We start from the raw sequence: 13,782 nt of genomic DNA, 5'->3' as shown, positions 1-13,782 counted from the left end.
GCTTGCCTGTGATTTTTCTTTGTTATACAGCGTTTGCAGACCACTTGGTTTGCAATTATTTAACTCCGTAACAATACAGTACAGAAACTTAACACTTGAAGCACAGATTTCTCTTGTAAACGAAGTCTTCCTGTGTGTTTTGTGTACTAGTAAGGAACAATTTATATTCCTGAAAATCAGATGGTCACACAGGAAATGTTTGGCATTACAAGTTAAGGTCAAGTTTGATTCAGGAAATAAGTGCGGTCAGCTCACCGTACAGCACAAGAATATATGAAAAGTTGAATCTATTCCTTCTCACCTTCTCTGACCAATCAGAATCAAGACAAAAAGCCCAATCAGGGCAGTCTGGAGGATCTCTCTCAGGACCAGCCAGACCAGGCACTTCCTGTCTCAGAGCCAATCAACATCCAGCGAAGGTCCCCTATGATCCGCAATCGAAAGACAGGCTCCATGGAGGTACCCGACTGTAGTGTTCAAACTATGTTCTGCTGATAAAGTAGAAAGTGACTGGGTTTGTTACAATAGTGCTTTTTCTTTGCCCTTTTTCTACATCACAAGTGTAGTGATTTTCTTTAAGTGATTGGGAGACACGGGGTCCCTGATTTATCCGGGTAACCGTCTCACACTTAACCCCTGGTCTCCATGGTCCCCACTCAGGTCCTCTCTGAGACCTCTCCCACCCATTCCTCCAAAGGCTGCACCTCCCATCGTCTCTTCCAATCGTGTTCGCGCCAGTCTCCTGAGATCAAACCAGCCAGTGGCCTAGGTGGGCATCTCATTTTTGGTGTGTGTGAGAGAGTGTGTGTTTTCTCTGTGTGTGCTATTGTCTTCCTGCAAACAGACACACAGCCCATCAAAGCACATTTATCTCCAGCTGTCATCTCTGATCCTCCCCTATCATCCCGATCCCCAGCTGTGACTACTCCGCACCTTTCAGTCTCCCTCATTTCTTTCTGTCTGTTTTTCTTTTCCTCTTTTCTTTCCGTCACATAGCTTCCACCCCAGTTTAGCCAAACAGGATCAGACTCCAAACTATGTAGGCAAGAGGTCAGCGGGGAAGAGTTGTGTTCACAGCCAGCTGCAGGATCTCTGGTGTCACATGGCGTTCAGAGATGTACTGATATCACCTCCAGGTGATAAGGTGACAACATAGGGAACATAATGAAGGTGTGTCTACATAATCTTATTTCCAAAGCACCCACAGTAAATGAATGTGAGGATACATTTAATTATGATACAATATATGCAACAATAGAGATCGATCAAAATATTTTTCCCAAAATGTAATGTTTTTTTGTTTTTTTTGGGAGGGGGGAGGTTGTCGTTTTATTTTAATATATTGTTAAAATATATTTAAACAAACATATTACAGTTTGATCAAAATGTTGCACAATTGTATTTTGGGAGAAACAGTTAGCTCCTGCACAAAGTGAGAAATGAGAAATTGATTTTTAGAGCACTCAAAAAATGTACCCTGCAGGGCAACATATTTATAGAGTTAATGAAATAACTATTGTAGATTATTTAAAAGCAGTATCCTTACATAAGAGTGAATGTCATCTGTTTATCATCAGCTACATATATGCTGATATGAACCACAGTCTAACTAGGTTTTTATTACTTTCTGGTAACACCTTAAACAAGATGAAACAATCATCACACCATCTTAAAAATGTGCTCCGTGTTGTGCCAAATATTGTTCATATTATAGCAAAACCCCTTTTTGGTCCCGCAATCAACAAAGTTAGATATTGAGTAGTTCTTTTTGACTTCCCATTATGATGCACTGAAAACCCAGAAAGTAACAAAGTCCAAATCAGCTGTGTCCGGGGGGGTTATTTTAAGTACCCCTCTGGGTCCATCAATGGGATTTAACCTCTCTCTAAATGAAAGAATCCTTGAAGGGCTCTTGTTTTACTGCGTGTACAGTTCCCAGGAGCATGTAACCTCCAATAACCTTTTAACACTGTGACACCTACAAGCATGACAAGCTGCCGTCTAAATCAAGACGTGTGGAGGAAACCATAAAACCATGAATGTGACAACGGACAGTGGATTCACTTTGTGACAATTTCTGTCGTGTGTTCTTCACCGGGAGTTTGAAAGCCATCTATGGTTATACTTGCTACATACAAAAAAAAAATATCCCCAAATAGTAGGTCAGTTTCTTTGTTGTGTTTAGCAGATATAAATAGATTGAAATCTGCAGGAGGTGAATTTACCTCTACGTATATGCAGTGCAGCCACAAACCCGCAGAACAACTACAAGTCTTGTTGTATATGATGGTTTTTATATTCAGTGGAGTTTATTTCGACTGTTTGCACAATTAAGACATAAAAGCCGTAATTATATTTGTGCGGGAATGAAAGGAAGTTAAATGTTGTCGTTAACATCACACTGACATTACAAAGGCAGAAGTGCACAGGTGCAGTATGGGTAGTGTTGATTTCTCCTTATCTTCATGTCAGTCAGAGCTTAATTATCACCAGTCTGAAAGCAGCAGTTGGTTGTGTGTTCACATGACATCAAAGGCACTCGATCTAAAGCCTCTGGATATCTTCTGAGTGGAACCTGTCACTTTGTTATGTGTGGTAAGTGCGAGGCTGCTGAGTGATGCGCCGTTCAGCAGCAGCAACACTGACTGCAGGTCACAGACAAGAGCAACAGGTGTCGCTTACAGCGTCTGTCAGTGAGCTGGTTTTCATACCTTTTATACTGTTTTTAGAACGCCGGATCTTTCCTTTGTTCTAAAAACAGATACTTGGCGCCTTAAGTTATAATTTTCTTTGCCAATCTCTCATCACTGTGACCTAAAAAAAACCCTCAAAATATTGATTTGAAATGGTAGAGGGAAAGTTGTCATAAAGATAGGAGGATTCTCACCAGTAACTTCAGTGTCAGAGTGACTGAAAGGATCCCGTTTCCACACTCGCCCTGTTTTGTCACACCTCTGCTGCATTTTGCATTCAAATCACACATGGGTTGCATGTACTTGTTCATGGGTTTTTGTCCTTGTTTACATATGCACAGCCACACAGGTCCTACTTGTGCTCACTGTGCTGAAAACCTTGTTGCTTGTCAGAACTTTCCAGGAATAAATTGTAGCTTTTGTTTTCAAATTGTCCAAGAAGCAACTTTTAGTTTGCATCTATCTTAAAAATGTGTTTTCAATCAGATATTTTTAGTTCAAGGGTAAAAATCACACAAACTGTAGTTACAGGGTTTTCACACAGGTGCACATGTTTTGCGATGTAAACACACTTGTGCCAAAAACTGCCCGTAGCATCAGTTTGTTTGTTTGTAATAATTGTGGCATGGTGTGTGTAATAAAAAATACTCACCCTTCACACTTCCACTCCCCCCATCCCCTCACCCCTCACCCTGATCCCTGGCACCTCCTCCTCCTACCTCCTCCTCCTCACACAGGCTCACTCTGCTCTGGCCTCTTCAGTGCCTCTGCCCTCGGGGTGTCCTGTAGCGCCCCCAACCTGCGGGACTACGTCCGCACGCACCACCACCACCACCGCAAACCACCCCTGTCCCCCGGCAGTCTGCCGTGCCAGATTGGCATGTTTGGTATGTTCACCACGTTGTCCGTCCTCCTCCATGGGGCAGATCTTTTCATCTCTATCCTTTTTTGAAAAGCTTTTTTTCCTGGCTCAAAGTGTCGTCTTTTTTCTTCAACTTTTTTTTACTCCTTAAACTTGTACGTTAGTTGATTTTGGGGGACGTTCGATATTTTCTTTTTTTTTTCTTTTTGATCAAAGCTCCCTTCTTTCTTCCTCTCTTTCCCAAAACAAACTCGCAGTTTCAACATGTTGCATCATATTTCTCCAGTGATTTAGTTGGCAGTGTGCACGATGAGGGCACCGATTTGACAGCAGAGTGATTGGCTGTGTGGAAAATGCTGAGCATGCAGGCTTACAGTGGGATGCGTGATCGATATTTTCCCACATCAGCATGACCTCTCACTGATCACATCACTGTCTGTTTGGGTTCAGATGTGTTGATGTGTTCCTTCTCTGTGCATGTTGTGCTGCTGTATGTGCTGTATCATCTCAGGGAATTTCATTATACACAGTAAAGTAGCTTTTGTGTCTCAAAGCTAGAATCCTCGCTTTAAAAAAAATAAAGAATTATTAATCACAATTTACGGTAATCCTTACATTAAGAAACTCAGCCTGTTATTTGGAACAGATCTATTTTCAAGACTCAATAATCCACCTTAAAATAATCCCCAGTCTCATTTTCCCTTCCCATCCTTTTCCTTCAGCTGCATGCTGGTAATGTTGGAGTGCGAGCATGCTGTTTTCACGGTCACCAGGGGTCTTTACAGCAGTTTAATTAGCCCAGCCTAATTGTTACCATAACAGCTGCTAGTTACATACGTTTGTTTAGTGGCTTTCCAAAGAGTAATATGACACAACCTCAGATGAAGTCGGCAGCGGATCATTTATCTGAACGTTGGCAGAACTGCAGGGATTTGTTTTCCCACTGCAGGAAGCTGAGATGTTCAGTTTGTCCACCGGGTGTCGCTCTGACCGCAATGCTACACACTGCCAGAAGCAAACAGACGCTTTCCTCTCTCTTCTCTTACATCATGTAATGTGGGGCTGTGAGAGACAGGTAAGGCTTTGGACTGACGTCAGTGCTTTACATTTAAAGAGAGAGAGCCGTGTCAGGACAACACATTTTTCTGTTGTCGCTGGAAACGTGAAAGAAATGTATAATTCAGACCTGAAGATGAGCTGCAGTGTTTGTGGTAAGTGTTCTTTAGAGAATTAGCTCCCTGACTTCAGCTACTCTTCTTTAACACCACCTGTCATGTTATCAATAAGTTCTCCTGAATGAGTTTGATGGAATTTAATATCATACTTATTCATAAAAGACAGTTTTGTATGCTTGATCTGCTTCACATTGTTCTATTACAAGTACAGTCATTTAAATACTTTATTTACAGCTATAATCAATATTCTTGTGTCAGTGTTTCAGAATTACTTGTATAAGAAAGGTCACGTGAACTCACAGAAAACAATCACTCGACTCTGCAGACTCCTTCAGCTCCACAGAGCATCTTACGGTAATCCTTGCTGCTATACAGAAACAAATAGTGTATCAGGTGTTAGTGGAGACTAAAACCAGAGCTTAAAAACGGAATATTGGACTTTGATTTGTCAGGTGTCCATAAACACCACGTCAGCTTTCTGTGGACAAACAAAGAGATAGAGAGAGCTGCTTAAGTGCATAAGTGTGTTCACACTGACAAGTATGTAAACATTCAGTTGCACTACAACTACCCAGAAATTGAGTGTCGGAAATGTCCAGCGCTCCACACTCAATGGTTGCCATCTTAGCTATGTGGCGGAAAAGAAAGGGATAACCGACCTGAAGTATTTTTCAAACTGCAGCAGACGAGGAAGTTGCCACTGTTGCTGAACCGCACAAAAGAGTTTATTTTTCACTAAGTACAACAATACTGCTGTACAGTAGCCATCAGTACAATCAATTTGTGTATTAAACAGAGTGCACAAAAAGTTCATATCTGGGTAAAATAATTGAAGCCTGTAGATATGTTCTCAGGTGATGCATTCATATGCTGCAGTTATTTCCAGTAAGTGCAGGATGGCACTCTGTCAAAATTCAAGTATTTCACAAGTAGGAGTACTAACATGCAGGAGTACTCCATGTGAGTGTACCAAGGGAAGTGCGTCATTTGAAACATAGCCTAACTCTCAGCAAGAGACCCAGTGAGTGTATTTCACAAAATGCTACACTATTGTTTTAAAGTTACAATGAATTAATAGATCGTAGCTGTCGGACGAAAGGAAGAAAAAACAGAGGTGAGATTCACAGATCGTTTCCTCTCGGTGGGAAACGCAATTTAGCTCAGCATCAAACGTCCCGCATGTTTTTTAACCAGCCAAAACGTCCATCATTGACTCCATCCACTCCACAACCTTTCCCTCCTCCTCCTCCTCCTCCTCCTCCTCCTCTCTTCCTCCTCCTCCTCCTCCTCCTCCTCCTCCTCCTCCGATCTTCTCTTCCTTCATTCAGAGATGACCGTCATCTTCACGCATGTCAGTTGACGCTGATGAATCGACAAGCCGACTTTCCCTCTCTTACTGTTTTTTCTCTCCTTTTTCTCTCTCGTGAAAACACACACAGGCTAACATCACACACACACACATGCACACACACACACACACACACACACACACACACACACACACACACACACACACACACACACACACACACACACACACACACACCCCAGCAGGCCCAGTAATACCAGTTACCTTTCTTATCTCCTCAGAGCTGCTCTCTATGCCACCAGTAAAGAGATTTTCTGTGTCGTTTGCCAGGCATCCGACTAATGGTATGTCTGCTTTTATTCAAGTCTGTTTCGACACTCCTCCAGTCTTCCTGTTATCTTGCATGACCCTTTTTGTGGGAAAACATTTCCTATGTTTTCTTTTTTTGGTGGGGGGGTGGGGGGGTTTGACGTTTGGCTCCGTTAATTACATGAAATGGCTCCAAGTTTGCTCTCCAGAGTTTCTGTTTCACCACACACCTTCGGTGTTTTGTTGTACCTTGTGTTGTTTTCGGCCCTCACCTCTAACACCGACCTGCTCTGCCTGCACATGTTTAATTCGCCTCTCTGATCCGATCTGATATTTTCTCACAGGGTGGTTGTACGTGCCTCATGTGGAATATATCTCCTTCCTTAGATATATTTCCACGTGTATGTAGCCGGTGCACATATAACATATCCTCACTTGCACTTTTTGTTAATTTTAAATCATTCATTCTGTTGATTTCTCAGTTGGGATTATAAATCGTATTTTTGCTCAACAAAAGGGCCAAACAAGGGTGTGGTCAGCATATGTTGGATTTATCCGTCAGTGTAGATCATAAAAATATTTTTATTTCTCATTAAGTTTTTAGTTAATCGTTTTTTTTAAATCATATATTTTAGTTTGCCTTGCATTATTCTATTTGTTAAATTTGTGCCATTTTACAAGCAACTCAAATTTTTTGACATAACTGAACAGAGCCGAAATTATTAGGCAATCATTTGATTGGTAGGCGGACAAAGAAAATGAAGTGCCAATGACTGATAATCATTTAAGTCATTTCACTCATTTTCATGCAAAACTTTTCAAGCAACTTGCAGCCTCTACGAGCTGAGGTTCTGCTGCTTTTCTGTTTTTGTAAACGGAATAGTTTCCGAGTTTTAGACCGTTAGTTACACAAAACTAAACGTTTGAAGATGTCAAAGTAAACTCCAGAACATTAAAATGGCATTTTAAACCATTGACTGAACTAAATTCAATTTGAATTGCATTTTATTTATAGATAGCGCCAAATCACAACAAAGGGTATTTCAGGGCACTTAACCACATTAAAGTCCTTGCAGCAGAACTTTACAGCTTCATACAGAAAAACCCAACAATTCAACAATTCCCACATAAACTAGGAGGGAAAAACTCTTTAAGGGAGAAAAACCTCCAACAGAGGGAAGGAAAACTCAGTTTTAACAGGAAGAAACCTCAGACAGAACCAGGCTCAGAGGTTCGACCGGTTGGGCTGAGAGGAGAGCAGAGAGAGAAAAGGACAGCATAGAGATACAAGACATGAACTGTTGGTGGGACCGACAATCACAGAGCAGAGACGTGCAGCTCCATGACAGGACATCTGGAAAAGAAAGGACAGAAACTACACGAGTAAGGTGAACTGAATGGCGAGGCAATCATCAACTGATTTACCAATAAAATAATTGCCAGATGAATCAATAATCACAATAATCATTGGTTACAGTTCTATATTTGAAAGAACTTGTTTCTTTGTTCTCTTTTTTAATATCAACATCCATCTTGATAACGAGTGTTTGCTTGGTTAATGTACAGTTTGCTGTTTTCATACTTGGTCTCCAACATGGCCGAGTCTGTTTGTGAAGTGTTTTGTTTTTAATTCAGTCATATACATCTGTCACAGATAAAGCCATAATGCAAAGTTTTCTTTTGGAAACAGCAGTTGTTGCAAATGTAATGAGTCATGCAGCACTTTTTGTTTATAGACCGAAGGGGGCAAATTAACAGCTACTGCAGAGCTCACAACTGAACAAGTCCTCTTGTGCTATTTTTATGTGACCGAAGAGTGTTAAGGATTTTCTATCAGCTCAGTAACGGCCTCATGATGCCAGTTTGATCAGTGCTGGCTGCACCTCAGCTAGAAATTACACGTCTTCTGAGCATCAGGATCATCTGCCTTTTTGGTTTAAAACAACAAGCAGAGTTGTTGTTGTTGTTTTAACTCAGAAATCTGATGAGTGTTGGGACAAACTACCGGGGAACCACAGTGATGTTGCTCCAGTGTGGAGTCTTATATTGATTGTCTGGTTTTGATTGGTAATAATGGCTGCTGCTGATGGTCCATCAAAAAGTGTAGATTTGTCTACCCTGCCTTGGTAATTTACGTGCATCTTTCCATATATTTTAGACACAAGGTGAGATCTATAGAAATATAGATCTAGCAATAGAGAGGTATCGAGATAGATATGTGTGTACATTTTCTTTTTGACAGAGAAACAAAGATTTGATGGAACAAAATCAAAGTTAGAAAGAGGGTGAATATTGAACTTGTATTCATCAGCTGTCCAGAAATGCAGCTAGAAAAGAAAACCTCGAACCTCTGAGCCCCCTGAGTGTTTGGGGCTCTGAGGCAGTCGCCGGATTTTCATAGCTGGTGGTTGAGCCTTGTCACAAAGTCATGCTCTGATATCTAAACTACACATTATCTATTCAGGAGAGCGGCCGCAGTGCTTCTTTTTTTTAAAATTTTTATATATATATATATATATATATATATATATCTCAGAACACAGTTTATTGAAAAGCAGCCCTGCAAGTTGATGTGAGTCACTGTTGTTGTGTTTGAGAAGTATTATTGATGGTTCACATGGTGTGTGAGATAGATCTGTGTCTATGATAGAGTTTTGACTCCTCTTGTCCACTGCTATCTTTACTTCACCTCAGGTTATCTGTTGTTTGAACTTTGTGTGCTTTGAAATAAAAAGCTGGGATTGAGTCTGTTGTTTGTGTTTGGTTGAAACATTGTTGTGCTCAGGCATTGCTAGTTTGCTCTAGTCATAACTCAAATTCCAAGACTTGTATTGATCAGATGAAGTCAGAGGTTGAAAATAAATGTGCTTTTAAAAAAAACATATTTTCCTTTTTTGAGGCTCATCTGTTGAGTCCAGTACAACAACTTAAAGCCAAGCTGCTCCTTGGCTGCGTGGCCCTCTGTGGCCCAGCTCCTGTCACTCCTCCCATTCCTCCTCCTGCTCCACTGTACTTTCTCCTTCTCCTCTTCTCTACCTGCTCTGCCTCTCGTCCCCTCAGAGCCCCCAGACGACCTCCGTGTTGTCCAGCTGCTGGGGTTCACCCCTCTGGCTGTGGATGGGGCCATGGCCCACCACCTGCACCACTGCCCCTACCACCTCCGCCTCCTCAAGACTTGGCCGATGTTGGGTCAGGAGCTCCCTGAATCTCTCCACGGTCAGCCTCTGTGGTCCCCGAACACTTCTCATTGCCCCCCACCTCCCCCCCAACCTACTCACTCTAGCCGGGGCAGGAGCAGGTGGGATGCTGCCAGTGCCAGTTCGGCTTTGCAACTACTGCAGCTCTTTTTCCAATCTGGTTTCCTTGCCTGTGTTCTCCTTTGTTTTCTAATGATCCCTGTGCTCGGCTCCATGCTCCGTCTTGTGTCAACTGTAAACATGTTGTTATTTTGCATGTCTGCCAGAGCGTGCAGCGTTACCTTCCTCCGCATATTTAAAGTCACAGTGAAACAACAGTTGGAGCATCTTTATCTGTAAAGTGACTGGTTTCCGAGTGAAAGTGAGGATGTTACGGGGGCATGGCTTTGCAATATATCAATATTGCGATATGAGACTAGATGTTGCGTTAGATTTTAGATATCATCATAATGTGATATGTCATAAGGATTGTTTTTTCCTGGTTTTAACTACTTTACTACAGTAAAGCGAGTTATTTTCCTGGACTTACCAGATGGTTTAGCTGTTATATTAGTTGCCTTTACCCTCTTTGTTATTATATCCACATTACTGCTGATTATCAGAAATCTCATCGTGTAGATATTTAGTCAAAGCACTAATATTCATCCTCCAATATCATTTCAATACCGATATGGAGCTATTTAGTCAAAAATATAGTGACACTTGATTTTGTCTACATCACCCGGCCCTAAACTGGGGTGTCTAATGGAGAATTCATGATGTCAATGCAATTTGATTGGATCGCTCTCAAAGGGCCTATAGTGAGCTGTAGATGACTAAATTAGACCTCGACCACATTTCTTTAGAAATTAAGGGTTTTCTCCGGCAAAAATTGTAACTGAATTTCCAGAAAACATTTTTTTTTTTAGCTTATCCATCCATTATTCCAAAAGAGCTCCAGACAAACCTCAGGTGATGGAAAACCATTGAAAATGCAGTTTTCATCCTCAGCCAATCCGTCACATTTTTCTCAGCTCATCCAGTGTTTCTGCTCAGGTTTTGTGGAGAAATAAAACAGATGGAAACACAATTATTGGAAGAAAAGAGCAATATACATACATATAAAAGTTCTTTAAAGGGATTTTTCTGTTATATGTTTTGAACAGAAACCAAGAGATAACTGAACATTAAGACATGGACCGCAGGACTTTTATTTCATGGTGTCTTTGAATTCAGGCCTGTCTTTGCACATGATTGGACATCTATTAATAATTCATGACCCTATTATAAGATTGCAAACTATTTATTTGTTATTTAATTTGTAAGTTTTTTCTGAAATAATTAATGAAATGACTGAATAATGAATTGCTCCATATGCATGCTGATGACCAGAGAAACACACTCTTCCATGGCAGTGTTAGGTTTGCCAAACTGCATTGTGTGCATGCTCCACCCTGAGTAGTGGCTGTTTAGAAAATACATTGAAAGTGGACATTTGTCCAGCAGTGAGGTCTTTCTGAAGAGTCGGGTGTTGATGGCACCAACTTGGCCTTTGCACTGGGAGGTCACGACTGTACTTCACTGTGTCTCCCTCCGCATTCAGAAAATGTTTCCTGGCCAGGTGGCTGATATTTGAGCGTCTGTTGAAAGATTTGGGTCATCATCTCTTCGCTCATTTTAATTGGCTAATTAAGTGTTGGTCTGTTCGTTAACTGCTAATATTGTAAAGAGTTTCTGGAGCAGTTCCTGGCACATTTTTCCAGCTTAACAAAACTGCAAAATTATTCTTTGCAGTCAGAGGAGACGACTGTCTGTAATAACTTCAGGATGTTTTAATTTGCTACGGTATTGAATAGACTGACATCTTTTGGCTTTATCACATTATGTCTTCATTTCTTGCTCCTCTTAGTATCGTCGTGTTCTCTTTCCCGTTCTCGTGTCTTTGTGTTTGCCTGTGTGTTAGTAAATGGTGCAGTGTAGCATCAGTGTTTCCTGCTCCCACTGCATCTTGTGTGTGAGCTGAATTCGATATCCATATGAAGAAGCTGCAGCAAAGATGAGGCAGGAGTGGCGATAAATGCCATCTTATGTTATTTTATACAACTCCGGCTGTAATAGACAGAGTATAGCACTGACAAAATAAACAGCGGAGGGGAGGATCAATGCCATGGAGTGCAATCCAACTTTTAAATATGTGAAGCATGTTTTAATCTGCTGAACCAGCAAAAAAAAAAAAATTCCTCCTGAGACTTTAATATCACTTTAAGCCAGAACAGGTATTATTTTTCTTGTCATCAAAGCTTTGGCAAAAATACCTTTTCTTGTTTGACACTGGTCTTGGCTTTGTCAGGGGAATAAAACTGCTTTGGCCAACATCCAGTCAAGAACAGATTTCATGATTAATGGAGAAATACACCCCGAAACAACTGTTTAAACAACAAACCAGCTTTCTGGAGAATCCTGCCTCTCGAGTCCTGTTCTCCTTCTTCTGGTGCAAATCAGATATTTGGCCAAAGGTCAACATTTGAAAGGTCAGTATTTACATCAAGGATATGATTTGGAGTGAAAGCGGAAAAAATACACTGACCGTGAACTTTCTAAATCCTGAAATCCTTAAAACTGCACATGATCCCCTGAGAGACGTTAAGAATGAGCAGCCCACCTAATCATCAAGAAGGAAAATTCATATCTTGGCCCCTCGAGGCCTCAAGTGATTCCTCTTCATTAAGCTTCCCCTGCATTTCGTTCCGCTTGTGCTGTTTCATTGGTTGAGTTGTTTAAGGGAACAGCTGTGAGAAAGTGTGTGGTCGTTGCACATTAGTGATGGAGAAATGCAAGTCTGACCGGCATGCTGTCTGCGCAGACGGGTGAACTGGAAGCTCCATCCATTCCCCTTGTTTTCATTTTAGCGCTTTGTGTTCTTTGTCGTGCTGCAGTGAATAACGCTCGACTGTATTTTCTGTATGTCTCTTTGTCGAAGTCAGCTTGAGAGAGAGAGAGAGAGAGAGAGAGAGAGAGAGAGAGAGATATATATATATATATATATATATATATATATATATATATATATATATATATATATATATATATATATATATATATATATAGAGAGAGAGAGATATATATATATATATATATATATATATATATATATATATATATATATATATATATATATATATATATATATATATATATATATATATATATATAGAGAGAGAGAGAGAGAGAGAGAGAGAGAGAGAGAGAGAGAGAGAGAGAGAGAGAGAGAGAGATCTTCGCACAGCTGGGTTTGAAAGCTGTATATCACAGGACACATAATATTTTTGTAATTAGCAAATGCAAGAAAAATACATGAACAAATGAATGTATCCTTAATGAATAGAAAATTGACTTCGAAGTCAAAATAAAGATAAATATTCTAAAGATAAATGTATACAATATATGGTATGTAATAGTTGCACTTACTCTCATAAAATAATTTAAGCATTTAAAAAAAAAAAAAAAAAAAAAAAATCGACCCTTTTAATAACTTGGGGTTGCGGTCTTTACAATTTGTATCTGTCAATTAACAAAACCAGAAAACCCTATTTCAGTACAATACTCACTGGCCAAAGGAAAATCCTGCTGTTGTATTTTGAAAAACATCAGCTCCGATTACACATCGTTTAAAGGTGCAAAGCCTCGCAATTTAAACAGTGTAAACCACTTTAAAATAACAATACCTCAGCAACAACAGCAGCAGCAGCAGTAGTTTCTTATTTGTAATAAGAAACAGTCATTTCATACCTTTTCTGTCGTCTACAGGGGTATAAACTTGTTGAATTATATGTTCAACACACTGTTTTTACTCTAAGACTCACCTGTGGGTTGGATATCCAACAGAATAAATTATCTTAAAGAAGAATACCCTTTAACCATTAAGCTAAGAGATGAAGTCCACCTCCGTGACTGACAGGACAGGCTGGTATCACGCCTGCAATACAGCCGTCCGTCACAAGACGATGACGTGTCACGTTTGGCCTCCTCTAGGCGTGAAAAGTACACACACTTATGATGAGGGTCATTTGACAATGTACAAAAGTGCTAAAGTCTGATGAAGGAGGTAGCTTGGAGGTGGTTGGATGGATCAAACCCAGGACTTTCTCTCAGGAGACCAGCGTTTGAGTCTATGAGGAAGAGACGTGGGTTTCGTTAAAGAAATCTTTTCCTGACCGTAAGTAAGTGTTTTTTCCTAAACCTAACCAGGTTGTTTTTC

General features: G+C 40.5%; 2 protein-coding genes across 5 annotated transcripts in view; one reads left to right on the top strand and one right to left on the bottom strand.

Moving 5' to 3' along the window:
- Nucleotides 1–13,782, bottom strand: part of map1ab (microtubule-associated protein 1Ab) — a 229,689-nt gene that overhangs the window by 129,717 nt on the left and 86,190 nt on the right. The window lies entirely within an intron of this gene.
- The window catches only part of ppip5k1b (diphosphoinositol pentakisphosphate kinase 1b), a 48,988-nt gene that overhangs the window by 28,851 nt on the left and 6,355 nt on the right, over nt 1–13,782 (top strand). For 2 of the 4 annotated variants that reach the window (XM_069695406.1, XM_069695403.1), the window contains 4 exons: nt 319–459; nt 661–769; nt 3,431–3,580; nt 6,321–6,383. In XM_069695406.1, coding sequence (XP_069551507.1) covers nt 319–459; nt 661–769; nt 3,431–3,580; nt 6,321–6,383 — 463 coding nt within the window. Of the gene's footprint in view, nt 1–318; nt 460–660; nt 788–3,430; nt 3,581–6,320; nt 6,384–13,782 lie in introns of all 4 variants that reach the window. The other 2 variants (XM_069695404.1, XM_069695407.1) reach the window with 2 other exon arrangements.

This window comes from Brachyistius frenatus, unplaced genomic scaffold (genome assembly GCF_029030835.1).
Source record: "Brachyistius frenatus isolate BFR_SWC_R1_liver_20210118 unplaced genomic scaffold, ASM2903083v1 Contig_19, whole genome shotgun sequence".
Lineage (NCBI taxonomy): Eukaryota > Metazoa > Chordata > Actinopteri > Embiotocidae > Brachyistius > Brachyistius frenatus.
This window is presented reverse-complemented; position numbering and strand designations above follow the sequence as displayed.